Here is an 18,292-nt window from a genome sequence, read left to right on the forward strand (position 1 = left end):
TTTTTTTTGGTTACATTATTTTTTAATTTATTTTTCAACTCTGACCAGAGTTTCTGCTGCATAGAAGCAGCTCTGCTGCCACCTCCATGCTCATCCCACATGATTGTCAGTTCTTGGCGTTAAACAGAGATTATGCATGAACTTCTTCTAAAATAGGCCAAGCTTTGTTTTATTAGACCAAATAATCTTTATGTTATCATTTCAGAGTGCAGACTACCATTTGATTTGTAGTCATGGTGACTTCCATCTAGCTGACAGGCGCTTGACTCATGTGATCTCAGTGTTGTTGGGATGGTCGTTTTTCTGGCAGGTCGAACCATTTCTCTAGAGGACTATTAGGTCACCTCCCTGACCAAGGCCAATCTTGCTTGGTTACACAGTTTGACAGCACGGCCGACTCTAGGAACAATTCTGCAGCTTTCAGACTTTTTCCATTTCAAAAGCCCCTGTGGTCTAGGGACCACTCACTGATTTAGACTGTGTTTTAATAGCTTTATACTTTGGCCAGGATCTATTTTGGAATTTGCTCCCTGATAATTGGAAACTTGCTACAGACTACACCACACTTAAGAGAGCAAACTATTCCTTATTGGTTCCGTAGAAAATCTGTACTCCAGTCTAGTTTCAAGTGGAATGTTTTAATTGTGTACCTTTCTGTATCTCCCACTCCGTTATATTTAGCTTTATGCTGGCAAAATCAAGTTTGTGTTCATTTAACTTCAGTCTTTTAACACAGTAGTCTCAAAGTCAGAAGTTAACATTTGGTATAAATGCAGTGATTACTTGCATTGATAGCTGTTCTCAGTTTATTGTTGTAGCCTATCCTGTTACACTTTTTTGTCATTCTTAGACATCATGGCTTGTTTTTTGTCCTGTCGTGCAGTTGGACCTTTATATTCACAGGCGTCTCACTTTGTGGTTGATATCCTGTCAGTTCAGATACATTTTCTTAAGTTCTAGACACATCTAGAAGAGAGTGTATAAATCAGGTCTGACCACAGTGTGCTTCAGCAAATGGTTATTTACTTTTGATTTTGAATACATTTGCATTCACTTTTCAAAGCTTGTTTGAAGGGTGTAGGTTGGTGGTTACAAAAAATGCTGATGGTATTTATTTAAATACAAATCTACATTTCAAAGTGTGAAAAATGTGGTTCAGCTGTGTGATCCCCAGTGAATTTGAGTTAATCTCCACCCATCATTAAACACAGAGTTATTGAGCTGCCAACATCGTGACTCATAAATCTGCTTATGTAAGAGTGCAGATAAAGGAAAATGGCTAAATTGTTTACTTTGCTACTATTACCATACAAGTAATAATCTATAAGTGCTAGAGTACTATTATTATTTATGTGTATAGGACTACTGATCCTCTATGACAACTATTTTTGTCTCAAAAAAGCTTTTAGACTCCCAGGTTAAGAACACTGACTGTGTTATACAGATCCAGCTTCTTGGTCTGGGTCTGAATGTGATTTTTTTTTTTTTTATGAGGTCAGTGATTAGTTTAAATGATCTATTTTCTTTTTTAAAGATCACACTTCAAGAATAACCTTATTTAAAATGTAAATCGTGGCCAGTGGTTTGTTATTGTCTATTCAACAAGAGTAGTTGTGAATTGGGGAGAAAAAAATATTAACAAGCCTCACTGTTTGTTGTCTGGCTGCCTAACAACAGCGCCTTTCAGTGTCCTCAATAAGTCCTCTCAGTGGTTTAAAATGAGGCAGCTGCACAGCTGAATGTGTGGAGCAGCCAGCAAACCTGGTGTCCTCTTCGCTTTAAACCGAGGTCTGAGAACCCTGCAGAGAGCCCCGGTGAGGTAATACTGTCAAGGCATGGTTACTTTTGTAGACACACTGGCACAAGACGTTGGTGTTTAAGGAGAGATTGGCTTCATTTGTCCATCAGCTGCGTTTGACTGAAGTCATACTCTGGGTGGGAGGAATGAGCCAGGATACTGAGAGACAGATGGAGACATGAAAACCTCAACAGAGGATGCACCAACACTCATCTCTAACTGATCTCAAACTGATCAGGTTATTTTGGTCACAAATCTAGTTAAGCTGTTTAATACAAATGAGATCTTATATCTAAAAATGATAAAATAACATAAATAATATAATAATAGCCAATCCTTATATATATAATATGAATATCATAGTAAAATGGGTTTATTCATGAGTCTTTTTGAGATAAATCTTAAGTGTTGCACTTGAGTTCAGCACTGTTTTACCTACAAGTTAAATTTGCACCACCATTTTTTTGTGTAACCATTGTGTAGGTATCCCAATTACTGAGCATTTGATGTGGTAAGGAAAGGATATATTTTCACGAAAAGCTTTGAAAATTAATAATTTTATCATTTTAAACAATTGTCATGGTCCGTCTTGTCTAAGCTGCACAATGGGGAGTTCACTGGCCACAGTGTTTGAGCCTCTAAAGAGATTTCTAATAGAGAAAAAGTCACCACTAACAGCATACTTCATGGACAAAGAGCAACACTTGCTTTACACGCTTTGCTTGGTCTTCAGTTGTCTGAGAGTGAGAATTCGGGGAAAGGTGAGGAACAGTCTGAGCGTTATTTCAAACCCAACAAATGCAAACCTGTGGATCCCCGACCCATTTGTGAATTTCCCCGGTGAATGTCAGTGTGGACAGAAAATCAACTCCTTGAGCTTGCAAATGGTAGTGGGCTGAATAGTATGATTGACTTTAATATCCAGCAATCTGAGTCCGAACTGTAATATCCTGCCAAGAAAGCACTGAAAATGCAGACCCATGATGGTAAAATGCTGAATAGACTAAACATAAGGACACTTCAGATCTACCATTGAGACCATGATGGGACTGCCTTGCTGCATTAATGTAATTAACTCTACACCACAAAAGTTAGCATCTTAAAATAGCCCTGTTGAAACAAAGGCAGCGGAACTTGTTGGGCTTCTTCCTGTTGGGTTCATTAACTTGTCGTGTATTGTTTTCATATTAGTTCCGTTGTTTTACCATTATAATGTTTTGTGAATGATGTGAAAGTTAAGCAAAACACTGATTGAACCAGAGGAACCAGTGTTCTTCTTTACAATAGCACATACAACAATCAGCCACAACATTATGACCACTGACAGGAGAAGTAAATAACATTGACCATCTTGTGACAATTCAGTGTTCTGCTGGGAAACTTTTGGACCTGACATTAGTGTGGATGTCACTTAGACAAGTAGCACCAACCTAGACTAGACCAGGCACCCCCACCCCATAGCAATGACTCTCCTTGTTGACGGCAGCTGTCCCCAGCAGGATGCAGCCTGACACAGACACAAAAACACATGAGAAACAGCACACGGTGTTGACCTGGCCTCCAAATTTACTAGCTTGGAAGTATCTGTGGGATGCACTGGAACCAGTCTGATCCACAGATACCCCTCTTCTCAAACCCATAGCACCCAAAGGTCCCCACTAACCACTTCCTCTTGTCAGGACACCCTCAGAAGGCCCATGTCCATTTTCTGATGAGTCACAACTTTTTTGGAGGCACAAGGAACACCTACACCATATTTTTGGCCATCATTCTTACACTTTTTGTAGCAACAGCAGCAGCAGCAGGTTAAGGTCAGGGACAACATCTGCTGACTTTCAGAAGCAACAAACCGAAAAGGTTCATGATGTTAATCAGCATGTAAAAATATTCCTGTCTGTCCACTGTTTGGCCATGGACATGAGTCTGTGTCTGCCTGCCTCCTCTGAGTCTTGTGTGTTTTTTCCATGTGGCTAATTTCATTTTCATGGTGTTGGAAAGGAAATATTGAGGTCTTGCTGAAGTTGACCTCGACATTGTTTGCCATGGAAACTCGTAGCACACTTTGACATGCTCACACACACAATTGCTTTTGACCTCACATAGCGCAACATTTTGTACCGTGTCTTTCTGCCTATCTTCCTACATATTCTCCAATCTGTCTGCCTGTCTGTACCTGTCCGTCTGCCAGCCTGTCAGCGTGTCTGCCTCCTGCTGACTAGCTGGCTGTCGCTGCCACGCCAACAGATTTATTGGCTGCCTCCCACCTGTGCCCCCGTCAGCCAGCAGACAGAAGTTGAGTGTTGACTCAGTTTGCCTGCTCCTCTCTTTAGTCTTTCCAGACCCTCCATTTCCCTCGTCTGCTTTCGGCAGGCAAAACCAGGCAACATTAGCCCTTACATATATTACATTTTTCGTGTCTGTGTAGGTGGTGGCAGAGGCACGAAGAAATAATAAGGAAGTGACAATGAATGTAAGGTCCACTGAGCAATATTTAGCATCTGATCTTATGATCTCCCAAAGTAGCAAGGTGATTCGAGGTATTAATGATTTCCTCACCCATTGTCCCATCTGTAGGAGGTCAATGATGTGCCAGCTCGTGTCCTTTCACGCTCAATCACTGGTGCTTTTGCAGCAGAATTTGACAGATGAGCTATTGAAGACTGTAGACGAAGGTCGATATTATGTGTTGATGAAAGCTTTACAGGGACCTACTTGTAATGCAGAGCAGCTAAAAGAAGAGCACCTCCAAAAGGAAATATCTGTGTGTATAGTTTGCTGTGTGTAGCGTGCACTGGATCTCTTTGTTTCACATAACATCAGTTTAATGTGGTGTATGTGGGGAAGGGCAAAAAGCCAAATGCATGCACAGGAAGAGCAGGCGTATCGTATCTCACTGCAGTTCAATTAGTTTTAATTTTGGCGTTTTAATTATTATTTCCTGAAGGCATTTAGATAACACATTTTCTAATGTCACCAGTGTTGCGTTGCAGGTATCTAGATGCCATATCGGATTTTCTCTTCGACACGTTATCAACAGTGAAAAATACAGCACAGAGTAGTGAGGTCACAGATCTGGCTTCCTTTCTGTCTCTTTCCATTTCCCCTATTTTATTCCTCTTCCCCCTCTCCTTTCCTGTGTTGTCATCAGCGTACGTTAAATCTCTATTGTCTATCATGTTGTGTTAGGTTAGTGTCCTGTGGTGTTTAAAGTTACAGACACATCAAAGCCACATCTAAGGAAGCAACAAAGTCCATCACCTTGGGTCGCCTGTGTCTGCGCCAATAAGTTGCACTTGAACTCACCCCCAAAATGACATCCGGCAGCCAGCTGGCACATGCGCCCTGCGAGGGAAATAACTCCTCCAGTTTCCTAGGAGGTTAGGAAGAGCTACAAACCGTCGCACAGAGCTGGCCTTTGCTAAATTATGCTGATCAGCCGGTCTACAGTTAGATCTAGACGATGAAAGTAGTGTTGCGTTTAATGTATGGATGAGATGATGTCAAATGTGAACTCGTTGAACTTTGCTGTTTTCTTTGCTTTCGCCGCGTCCGCTTCTCTTCCTGTTCGCTGGTTCTCTAAGTTGAACAGCCAGTCAGGGTGGTCTCTCTGACCGACTCACTCCAACGCGATTCAACGTGCCTGAAATGCCGACTAGTGCCAACAGCGTGGGACACGCTGGAAAACTTTGTGCCGCAGACACTCACCGACGCCAGAAAACCAGCTCTGACTTGATGTGTCACGGCCCTAGTATGTTGTCAGCTGTGCTGCCTGGTTAATTGCACATAAACTGATATTCACCCAAAGTCTAAATAAAAATGTTTTACTCTCACCTTGATGCTATTTTCAACATCTTTTCAACTCCGATAAAATGCGTGCCTACTTTCGGCTGTTAGTCACTTTGGAAGCTTTAACTTTAAGTATCAATGCAGGCTATAACTTACAATTAGGAGATAATGAAGGTTCAGAATGAATCCCTGCACTTCAAAAGCATTGGATTCATTTTCTTTCTCCGAGTTAATCCTCGTCTTTATTTTTCTTTCCCTCCCTCACGTCCTCTGAATCCTCCTCGCTGCCCTCCATACCAAGTCCCAAATTGTGCTCATCTGCCTTTCCTCTATGCAGCACGGTAACTGAGAGGCTGTTGGTGGCTTGACAATAACTCTGCATGTTTTTAAAAGCGCAGGAAGGCGAACACAGGAAAACAATGAAATGCACATTCATAAAAATACATGAGATACAGGAGCCGATGCAAAATATGACTGAGGTGGATTATGTTTTTGAAACATGTTAATGAAAAAAAATAACAAAAATAGCAAAGGCTGATGACGCTCCACTCTATTCTGTAAAACATATACATGTGTTCATAACAATGGTTATTCTTCTTGCATTGTGCAGTCATATAAAGGACCGTGTTGAAGAAAAGAGATTCAAATGTAACCTTTGCTGTGTGTGCCCACTGTGACGTAGAGCCTGACCAGTCATACCTTCAATGCATTGCCATGGCTGAGTTAGAATACATAAGCACATTTGAATCAGATAAAAGCCGGACGGATGCGTTGCCATTTTCATCTGCAGCCCGGCCTCCTCCACAATACAACCCCGTCATCTGTTTGTGACTCATGTTTATTCCCAGTGGACCAGTGACCTCTTGTTGCCGTGTGAATAATGCTGTTACCCGCTGAGCCCCACTGCTGCCTGTCACGGATGAAGACACTTTGTACAGAGAAACTTTCAGTTGATCTCAGTGTATTCTGCTGATCCATGACTGCATGGAGACCATCTGCTTTGGTCACAGTTTGGCTTCTTCTTCTCATCGTGAGGCTAAAAGTTCATTGCCGCAATTTGCAACAGTGTCAGAAAGTGTTATCTTTAAGGGAGTAGACTGACGTTAATTTATTTCCATGTGTCTGCACATTGGGTATAGCTTCCTGTTGTTAACTGATAGGATACACCAGTACTTTGGATATCTGCTGCCTTTAAAGCTGTAGAAATCAACTGTTGGACACTAGGGGGCATTAAAACAAGCAAAACAGACTGAGTCTTTATCTAATTTACTGCCAGTCCCCATCTTGGCAACTGTTTCTGTTTTGAGTCATTATATTTCTTATTTTTTTAGGGCAAAAACTAAATACTTGTTTCTTGTGAGTTTTTTGTCAAGAATGACAAAATACTGAATATAAATATCAGATATTTGCTATTTTTTCTGCTATAACTAGATTGGGGATTGAACATTTTCAATTCAAAATAGCTGCCGGCTACACAGTGAATTAGCTTTCAGTGTGATTCATGATAAAGTTCTTTATATTTGAGACTACCCTCCCATAGGAAACAGTTACATGTGAAAGCAACTTGTCTGTAGTTCTGTTTTACCAGGCAGAGCCATCTAGTAGTGACATTAGTGATTATGACAGGGACAACAGAGGAAGCGAGGTGATGCACAGCAGTTATCGAGCCACAAATTCCACATTTGCAAAAGGTCAGGGTGGACAGATGGGTCAACAAAACATTGGACTTTAACAAAGTTTGTTTTTGCAACCATACCTTGTAACCTCTTTAACACAAAATCAACCCTTCCTTGAACCCGACCAAGCAGAAATGGAATATATCCGCTAGATTCCCGGCACTGTTAGAGATGCTGGTGAAGGAAATGTTACCCTGTGTAATAATTTGTTCAATTTGGATTATCAGATTTTTACATTATTAAACAGACATACACAAACAGACGGACCATTTGGCAACAGTGAAGGGATCCAAAGGAACTAAACCAATAAAAGCTCCTTGACTCAGCTGAATGTCTGTGATTCAGCCACTTAAATGTACACCGGGGAGAGACTCATGTGGATACAGTGATCAAAAGGGAACAGTAGGCATGACGTTGTTTCATCAGGAGATGTAGCAGCTGGACAAGTGGTGTCCAACCATAGTCATGAAGTGAAACGTGTTTGCCGGATTTCATTGTGCATGCACAATCCAGCCGCTGATTTTTCCCTGCAGATTTTTCCTCTCCGGTTAAAATGAGCCTCATCAGTGCAACCAGATGCTTGGAATGCGAGTCTGCGTAAATGCACCTCTTGATGGCACCTGATTAGATAAAACTACAGACCAAGACAGTGGCAGTGGAGTCAGTAAATGAAATATTGCACGTCACATCAGCTCATTTCAGACAGAGAATCCTGCTCCTGAGATGACGTAATGGGTAAGGCAGACATATACTTAACCACTAACAACCTCTGCGCTCGCTTTGTAAATGTTGTTGCTCAAAAGGTGAAGGAGAAGGTTTGTTTTTCTCACCTTCTCTGTTACAGAATAGAAAAGAGGAGGCACATGCAGCAGCTGACTGGGTGATAAATGATCTCTGGGTTAGGCAGCAGCACAGGCAGGCAGAGAAGAAGCTGTGCACAGAGTGTAAAATGTATTAACACCTTATTATAATAAATAAATCCTGCATAATCTGCCCTCTGCCTTCATTTGCGATATTTGCCTCTCTTGTCTGAAGAGGATGCCGCTGGTTCACCTGGATTCACCTTGTGTGTCTTTTTTGGGAAACAAGTAGGTGGTTTCAGATTGTTCAGAGGAAGGGATCAAGCCGAGAAACAAGTGTGTCTGACGCGGACGTGTAGAGATATATATATATATATATATATATATATATATATATATATATATATATATATATATTATATATATTATATATATATATATAGATATATATATATATATATGGCTGGGCGTATCGTTCCTTGAGAAGCAGTCAGATGGAGACAGGCAGAGAGGATGATGCGGGGATGGATGTGTCTAGGCGACCAGAAACAAAAGTGGCATTTTGTGAGATGCGATGTGAAATCCAGACAGTGACAACGTCCCTGTGTCTTATTACAGGCTACATTTCAGAGGAAAATGAAGGAGCAGCTTATGAATCGCAAGATATTATTATGTGAATGTGATAATTAGACGTACATCGGTCATTTGACTGTCAGCATGGGATCTTTGAACAATTTGGGTTATAAATGTTGTTTTAGTAATGTCTCATTTGAATCTCATTAAAATAGATCAGTGTCATACTCAGTTTTGACAAAGCAGTCTTAGTTCTGTTCATGGTCGCAAAAGGAAAGAGACAAAAGGGTGAGTATTGACGTCTAACATTTCTAAATGACATCTGCTGGCTTGACATTAGGTTACAGAATTACATTTTAACACACGTCTCTCTCTCTATGCAAAATTTCTGTTTTATCCTGCATTAGCAGAAAGTCTTTTTCCAAAGTACATCCAAACACAGCCGTATAAAGGTGTGTCATCAATGTATCTGTGGAAAAAGATGCTGTGTCACCACCAAGGTAAACTGTTTAAATAAAAAAGGGCCCAGACATCAATCCTTGGGGAACGCCTTAAGTTATGTTAGAGTTTTCTGCCAAATCAATTAACAGTTTCACACCTTCCAGTGTGATCCACTGCTCTAATTAACACCTATGTTTAGTCTTGACATAATATTGTTTCAATGTTATATTTAACTTTGGTTCGCCTCAACACTATGTTCTTGCAAACTGGTTTGTCACTGGGCATCATTTGGCATCAGTGACACAAGATTATTTCAGGTAAACTACTTGATCCTATATTTATAAGGCACTCGTATCGGTCAGTGTGTTCTCGCTGCAAATGAAATGTCTCTAACCACGCTCAGTTCAGTTAATTTGTTAATTTGGAGTGTACTTGCTGTGTTCATTCATATCAGCCCAAACAAAGTGGCGTAAGGGATAAATGTTCCCTGATTCAGAACAACAACAACCTAGGTGTGAAACACAGGAATAGAATTTGTGGCCAACTGTATAAAAAGTCCTAACATCAAGTAGTTCCCAAATCAACAATGCAATATAATCGAATCAATACACAGCGACACTTTTCCATGATGTCCAAGACAATAAGAACATCTTTAATATTATAAATGTACCATTTGATTTATAGTTATGTGGACGTGGTAATTGGAGGTACAAAGGTAATTTGACCAGCTTGACGATTTTTTTTCATCCATTTTTCTCTTACAAATAGATCATACTCATTTGGACAAACTACACAAAGTTGTGTTCATGGCTAAGAATGAGAAAGGAAGAGACAGTGAATTGAACACAGAGGTCATGCAATGGCGCAAGAGGAGTAAAAGGACCGTGATAGTGGTTTTGAACCAATCTATTTTCTGTGACTGTTAGTCATTTTCCAAAGCAGGAGGTTTTTTAAACAAAAGTTTCAGAACATCTGTAGATGTGTTCAACACACATTAGTGTGAAACAAACTTTTTCAGGATTCAGGATCTACAATTTCCATGTTATAAATATACTTACACCACCCAGAATTAAGTTTAGCCTCCTTTTTCCTCTAATAATGATTGAGTGCTTTTAATTTAGATGCTTTCAGTATGTTGTAATTCTATTTATAACGTTCAGTAATAGGTTGGCACTTTTACTAGCAAGAGTCTTTTACACGTGCCAGTGCACAGACCAAGAGGTGGAACTTCTGATTTATTATTTGTAAGTGAACAATGTAACATTTGTATAGAAGTCACAGTTTATATCTGTGTACACTTCAGATTACACATCCAGGCGTCCATCACTCTCTCTCTGGTCCAGAACAGGGTGGAGGACATCACTGGGGAGTGTATCTCGTTCTCTGTAGCGTGGGATTCTGGTTCGAAGCCAAGCATATCATGAGTGCTCTCAGTGTCTCATCTGCTTTTTATTTGCTACTCTTGCCTACTCTGTTTATTGCTGTTAAGTGAGGAGGGCGGAGTGGTGTTGGAAGCTGTGCTGCTTAGTGACAGAGGGAATTGATGCACCATGGGAAAGTAGCCCAGAAGCATTTCTCCATGCTGCTGATACATCAGTCAAAGTGCAGTGGTTGAAGATTTGCCTCGGGTTGAGGTGTGTGAAATATTACTTATACGATATATGTTGCTGCTGCCTGTTGAATGCAGCACAAGTGGAGCTGGCCTGGGAGAGGCATGGAGCAACCATGGCATGGGAGGAGAACATGGACTTTAACGATTAGATCAATGGTCAAAAACCACGTAATGGGGAGCCGAGGGCAGCTGTGTCAGATGTGATAACTAATTAGCACACTTTGACTGAGAGAAGAGGAAACGGGCTGGTGCATGCTATAGGGCTGGGCTGGGGGACAGGCCTCTGGGACCATTGTGGGAAGTGGTTTGAAACCACTCACCAGGACAGAGGGAAGCAGCCTCATCAACCTCAAGGTATTTCTTCTTCCCGTGCATTTGTATTGGCTCACTACAAGACTTTTTAATCATAAAAAAAATGCAAAATACATGTGGAATAAGAATGCAACGCCTTTATTGTTGAGACTATGACTGACTCATTACTCGGTCTACATTACTGTAGAAACAGCTGCAGATGGTACAGTGTATTTCTCTTCTCTTTATCGAAGGTTGTTGTGGAATTCCAAGCACTTTACTTGTGACTGACAAGCTCATAATAAGACACTTAAAACTGATTGATGCTTATGCACGTGCAATAGAAAAGTGTACAAATAATAGTAAAACCAGTTCATACGATCTTAAAAATAATAATAAATAGAATATGAAATACAACAAGGAAGGTAAAAACTATGAGGGGACATAAAGCATTTTCAGATATGGTCAAATAATGGGCAGGCAGCCAGTCTAAGTTCTTTAAAATAGGTGTAATGTGTGCCCACTTAGCACTCAGACAGCACAATTCTGAATCAATGTAATGAATCATTCGTAATGTGATGGGTAGACCAGAAAGGACAGTTCTACAATAGTCTGGCATACTGAATCTCTTTCTCTCAGAGAAAGAAATGGTCTTACCTAAGCTATATTGTTCAGATTACATTCTATTTATATATCGCTTTTTAAGTAGATATGGTGGCATGCCCCACACAAGCCCTTAAGTTTAAAGGCTACAGAATTCAATTTGAAGGCGGGTCTCTGCCTACGTGCCTAAAACTAAAATCAGTTTTATCTTGCATCAGCATAAGTTTTTTTTACCCCAATTTTCTATCCTAAGTACATGTAAACACAGCCATATAATGGTGTGTCCTCAATGTAGCTGTGAAAATAGATGCAGTGTCACCAACAAGGTGAACTACTTAGATTAAAAAAGGCCCCGAAATTAGTCCTTGTGGAACACCACAGTTGTTTTCTAAATAATATAATACACTCTAATTGACAGGATTTGGTGGTCAACTGCATCAAAAGCCCTCACATCAATAAATAATCTATCCAATGTACCATTTGATTTACAGTTATTTTCATAGATCAGATATTCACATATGATTTCTGCTTTTGTGCCATGCCCTGTGCCAGTCTAAATGTCTGCCATGACAAAGGTCTGTCCATCATTTTCATCATTTAGTTTGATCTAACAAGCGAGGGTTAGGGGGGGTTCGCAGTTTTTATGCTTTTATGAGTTTTGTTATGGCCACATTTCTACTGGAGACATGAGTAATTGCAAAAAGAACTGCAGCAACATACTGAGGTCCCCTGAGATCCCAGGCTGCACATTTCTCCTTTAGAGAATTCTCCAGATCCCATCACAGAGAGGAATGGGCACACTACACAAACACGAAAGTGATGTGAAAGGGGCAGAAACCAGATGACAGCTATCCAGACTGTTTATCGTGTTGTCTGACACATCGGGGCCCGAGGCAAACAAAAATTGCAGCAGCACAATGTTTATTAGAGAATTTATAGTGATGCTGCCGTTCGTTTCGTTGTTGAGTTTTGATGGAAAGCTTAAGGTTAAAGGTCGGTGAGGTTTGAAAGTTGTACAGTAAATGGCCCCTAGTTCAGCAGAGGGCACATTGTATTGTCAAGCGAGAGACAATAATGATGCGCCTGTACTATATAATAATAGTGTAGCTTAATTCACAATACACACAGAAATAGTGGTGACACTGCACCAAACACAAACACCGATCAATCTTAACTGACATTGGTAGACTGACAGAATTATTTGCCCTCCTCTAAAACAGACCAAAAATATAACCCAGTGACAGGAGATTGTCTGTGACCTTTGGGACAGCGAGGGCTAAATTTGACTCATGTTCGCTGCTTTGATTTGGGCGGCTCTGGCCTGGATTCCCCTGAGGTCCCTTTGGTATGTGAGTAGATAAATATATTCTTTTGTTAACTGATGATAATAGTTGAATGAACCTCTGGCCCACTTTGAAGGCCTCATCTGCAGCTCATATGCTTTCTGTGTATAGTGACCGGGGAAACAGATTTACCAGCGGTTTAATAATAAATTAAGATTGAGCGTGAAATGTACCACGTGTCGTTTTCTTGTGGATGATAGTAGTGTGTACTACAAGTATTGTTTTTATTTGGAAGCCGTAAATTCTTAATTTCTGCTCTGAGTCTTTCTTTCTTCATGGGCCAGACTCCAGATGAGCCCTTTGTGCTCTACTCCCATAATTTGCTGCCAAATTCAGGCGCCCCGCTGGTTTATTTTTAGCTCTGACCATGCGACTAGATAGTATAGCTTTGAGTGTTTTGCTGCTCAACAGCGTTTTTGTTTTGTTCCCCAAGCATTAGTTGCTTAAGCTCTAAATCCCCATAGTGGCCCTCTGTCTCTGTGTGCGTCGCCCCGTTCGTGGGATTCTCATGAATCCAAACAATATTATTTTGGATAGACCGTCGATAGGCCTGTCCAGGGTGTACCCCGCCTCTCGCCCAATGACAGCTGAGAGAGGGGCCACTGATTCTAAACCAGGGAAGAAGAGTTACAATGACTTGACAACAAAGAGCATTTTATGGCAGATATCCATTATTTAGGAAAGCTTCAACCATGTGTTGGGTCAAGGTTCAGCTATGCGGAGGGTCGGCTAAAAACCAGAACCTGCGTAGCAGCAGAAAAAACACTTAAGTTTGTTCACAGTATGAGAAGCAGCCGTTTGCTCCTTGCGCTCGGTGCTGACTTCTTCACGGTGAATAAATTACAGCCGGGGAGGTGCAGACGTGGAAACAGAAATGTTTCCAAGCCATCACTTTCAAAAAGTGTGAAACTGTAGGATTTATAAGATCAGTGGAGGTGGCTAATGTTGCAGTGTGTGCAATGGTTCGTGCATGCAATTACTGGCACAGAATGAGTCATCAATAAAAGTGTTTTAAGACATTTTAAGACGATGTTTGGCATTTATTGGTGGATATATGTAAAGTGAATGATCTACAAACTGTAAAAGAAAACATATCAACATAATCAGATACACCTAGACCTAGATCACACAGGTTCTAGTGTTTTTAACGCTGTACCTCTGTCTCCAGTCTGAAGGCGGTGCTGTCGGCCCCTCCCTCCAGCGGGGCTCTGGATCTTTCCGGCATCCCTCTGACGGCTCGGGACATGGAGCGCCTGTGCGCTCACCTACAGCGGCACGCGTCAACCGTGGTCAGCTTGGAGCTGGGCTTCACCGAGCTGACGGATGAGGCTTTCCTCCTGCTCCTCCCGACGCTGGCCGCCCTGCCGCACCTGGAGACCCTGGCCCTGAACGGAAACAGGCTGACCAGAGCTGTTCTGAAGGAGCTGACTGACGCCCTGAAGGTCAGAATGTCACTGTTCGAGCATCACTGTCAATATACTGGAGTCTCGGTGCAATTTACATAAACGAATTAGAGGCTTTCGGTTGCCCGCACTAAAGAGGCCATAGAGTTTCTCCTTCCAGTTTTGACTTCATATGATTAGATAGTACAGATGTTAGGAGTCGCTGGAGCCAAAACCCAACAGTAATGCTGAGGTGGAACCTGCTACTCGAGCCAAAGTAGTTGTTCTGAAACTGGGAGCATTTCTCCCTCGGCTCGGTTTGTTTGGGCTGGAATGAACACAGCACGGTGCAAATGAACCGAGCTGAGCCCAGTTGGAGAGGCCGGTCTCAGCCCGATTACAGTCGTTCCCTGAAGCGATTTATTTCCAGCGTGAACACACATTACTCACGGACCGATACAACTACCTTATAATTATATAACCATGTGGCTTACCTGATTCGCCCCTGGAGGAGTAGGCTCCCGGCAGAGGTGTGTGGTGGCAGCACCAAGGACGCCGCTACATGAACTACAAAACAGCAATAAACGCCAGTGCCCACTCTCCAATAATGTTTAATTTTCACACTACTGATTATTTGATTGTTTCCTGAATTCCTGAAATTCTAGTCTTCCCACACAATCATGAACCATTACAAGCAAGTCTGCAAGAACGTAGTGATGTGTTTGCCCTGTGAACTCAAATCTAATTGAGGTTAAATGCAGCATTGTGACAGTATCATAGCAATTACTCTCTGAGTCTGAGTGAGATATAGGTATGAAAGCATCATTACGGTCCCGTTGATCGTTGATGTTTTTTTTTTTGTGGAAACTGCTGAAATTAAAGTTGCGTCAATTATTATGTCATTAATATTATGTAATATGTGAAAAGCCATTTTATTTGACTGCATCTGACGTTGCATGTTGAGTGGTGCTGTAGGAAACGTGATTCCGTGATTATATTAGAAATATATTTTTATGGTGCAGCTTATTATTTAACGCCGGCTCGTCTTAAAGCCACACTTAAGTGTGTGTAAAGGCTAATAGATGTGGAGGATATCCTCTTGGCGCTGACCCCATTTGATTACTGTTATGTCCTTGGAAGAAGATGAGATAATAATAGCGGTACTGAACACACTGGTGTTGTTTTGTTTTCTTTACCGTAGGATCCAGGCAGTTTCCCGAGTGTGACGTGGATTGACCTGGGCAACAACGTAGACATCTTCTCCCTGCCGCAGCCCTTCCTGGTCAGCCTGAGGAAGCGCTGTCCCAAGCAGGGCAACCTGCCCACCATCCTGGAGTTTGGAGAGAGCCAGGCCAGCGACCCGCCTGAAAGGCTGCGGGGTCTCGGGGAGGAGGAGGAGACGGACGACACCAACCGGACGGAGAGCATGGGCGACCTCCGGTCGGAGGTGGAGGAGGAGCTGGACGGAGAGATGGAGATCGAAGAGATGATGGAGGAGCTGCTGGACTTCGACAGGGAGGTGCAGGGGAAGGACGAGGAGGAGAGCATGTGGACGGTGGGGGAGCAGAGGAAGGGGGTGAGCAGGAGGAAGGGCAGGCGAGAGGAGGACGAGGACGAGGAGGAGGAGCAGCAGAAGGTGAAGAGGAGAGAACAGCGGCCAGGGAAGAGGCCCGTGATGGCAGAGGACGAGGACGACACTCAGAGCCGCTCCTCCCGCCTGTCCTGCTCCAGTCAATCTCAGCACTCCTCCGGAGCTGTTGAGGCGATGAGAGTGGAGGAGGAGGACTTTACCGACCAGTCAGACCACTTGACCTGATTGCCGCTCCCCCTCTGCTTATGTTTCCCCCTTCTGTGGCCAGTCCTGTGTGGATGGAGGCGAAAGAAGACTGATTGTGCTGAAAAAGGCTGCAGTGTTGCATGTAATCCATATGAACATGCCACTCGACTCTCCCTCCACAAGCCACCGCCGCAGCCTTCAGGACTGTGACATGAAAAGCCAACCTCAGCCGGGACGTGTGTTTTATCGTGTCAAGTGTTTTACGTACAAATAGAGCGAGGATGCTACTGCATAGGATAGACTGGCTTTTATTGTATGGTATGTCTTTAATCAGGTCCCCTCTTCCTTGTAATCCTGGTAATACCTAAATGTGCCTGTAACACGTCAGATTACCGGCTCAAGTTGTGTCCTGAAAGGTCCAACGAGAGCAGAACACACACACAACCAAACACAGGTACACAGTAACCAGTCATGGCCCTTAAATCTTTTGCTCATGCCAAAAATTGCAAGTGGAAACGGAACACGTGTCCAGCCCCCAAATAAGTCGACAGCTAGCCAGACGGATCAGAAGATCGAGCCATTTGTGGAAGTCGGTTGCTGCTCAAGACGCGTTTCGGTGGAGGAGAGGAGCACTGAAGTTGAAATAGGAAAAAAACCTGTAAGGAAATCGACAAACAAAGGCCTGACGGTGGGTAGTGAGGGCGGTAGAAAAAAATCCTGTTTTGAAAGAAGAAATGCTGCTGAGCATCCATGAAAAGTAGACAAATGTGGCAATCTGACTGCATTGTGGCCCCAGAGCAAAGCGCTGAAAAATTTAGTAGCCTTTTCCTTATAATCCAGGTCATGATTCACGACACAGTACTCTACGCTGGAGTGCGACATTTGCTTTCAGTGCCGTGTTTATATATAGGCCACTACAATGATTGCATTCACCAGTGCTGTCCGCTGGGTTACAACGTATACTTACGTAGTATGTAGCTCTCACCCGGCTTGAGCTTTCCCTCCACGTGTCACTTATAATCCATGCAAAGCTTTAACAAATGAAGTGTATTTTTAGATGTACAGCATATTAAAAGCATACGGTGTATTGTTTTTAGGGGAGTGGTTGTTCAGGCTGTAGATGAGCTGCCTAAAAGAGATACCACTGAATTCTAAAACTCATATTTTCTATTTTTGTCTTATGAAATATTTAATTTGTTATATTTTACAAATGCTCAAATTAGAAAGGTTTTGTTGTCAGTGGTAAGGAAGAGTATGCTTAGGTGCAGAGTATCAACCCATATAAGAGTAAAGCCTCACCTTGAAGCAGCTAAATTCTTATTTATTTATTAAAATTATTTTGCTAGACGCTTGCCTCAGGCACTAACACATTATACATTATTTACCTATGGAGCTTTCGGTGTGTGTGCGTGTGTGTGTGGCGTATTAAACAGGAAAAAAAAGTCTCTTTGTGACGTACAGTGGCTTTGCAGTTGCATCTCAACTTTAAATAAACCCAGCTGGCTGCAGGAACCTTGAATCGCTGGTTGTATTGAATGATGGACGCCTGCAGTAGTAGTGTGCAAAAAGAGTAACAATGCCAAAAACAAAAACAACAAAAAAAAAAACACTACATGTGTTTGACTGTAGTTTTGAGTGGATATCACAAAAGAGCTGTTGTATTGTTTTGTATTGTGTGTACAGGTCTTTATGTGTATTTTGAACAGCCACTGACAAACCTGAGAAGTTAGCTCTGACGTGATCAGATTCGATTTGAGCTCCGAGTCAGTGAACACTAGACGGTGGAGTAGGATAAGGATGGCATTAATGTAGTGTAGAGTTGCATGACGGGAAACATAGGATCTATTCAGAGCTTGATGAGGACTAAGGGTTAGGGGTTAACTGCTTCCTGTCGCGGTCAAAATAATGCTATGAGAGAGCGAACCTGAACTGCGGCACACAATGAGCCGAGGCGGAGAGGAGCCGCAGGTTCAGCTGAGAACATCATCGCAGTGAGCAGCGCCTTATCAGTTACAGACTCGAAATTTGCAAGTGAAAGAGTAGAGATTTATAGCGTCGTTTATCAAAGTCCACATTGTCACTTTTAGCAGTTTAATAAACTTGAGCCCAGATCAATGTAGAGGGCTCTTGTTTGCGAGTGAGGCCTTGTGCCTTTTAATTAAATGGATTGCATTGAAACAGTTCTCAGCAGATTTAGCGGCGCACACAAA

The 18,292-nt window shown here is 42.2% G+C and overlaps 1 protein-coding gene across 2 annotated transcripts in view; it reads left to right on the plus strand.

Annotated features, from left to right (window-relative positions):
- Positions 1 to 17,089, plus strand: part of lrrc75a (leucine rich repeat containing 75A) — a 52,570-nt gene extending 35,481 nt beyond the window's left edge. For both annotated transcript variants that reach the window (XM_047594937.1, XM_047594938.1), the window contains 2 exons: positions 14,092 to 14,365; positions 15,507 to 17,089. In XM_047594937.1, coding sequence (XP_047450893.1) covers positions 14,092 to 14,365; positions 15,507 to 16,121 — 889 coding nt within the window. In that variant the 3' untranslated portion in view covers positions 16,122 to 17,089. The remainder of the gene's footprint in view (positions 1 to 14,091; positions 14,366 to 15,506) is intronic.
- The last annotated feature ends 1,203 nt before the right edge of the window (positions 17,090 to 18,292 follow it).

Source organism: Mugil cephalus, chromosome 9, assembly GCF_022458985.1.
Source record: "Mugil cephalus isolate CIBA_MC_2020 chromosome 9, CIBA_Mcephalus_1.1, whole genome shotgun sequence".
Lineage (NCBI taxonomy): Eukaryota > Metazoa > Chordata > Actinopteri > Mugiliformes > Mugilidae > Mugil > Mugil cephalus.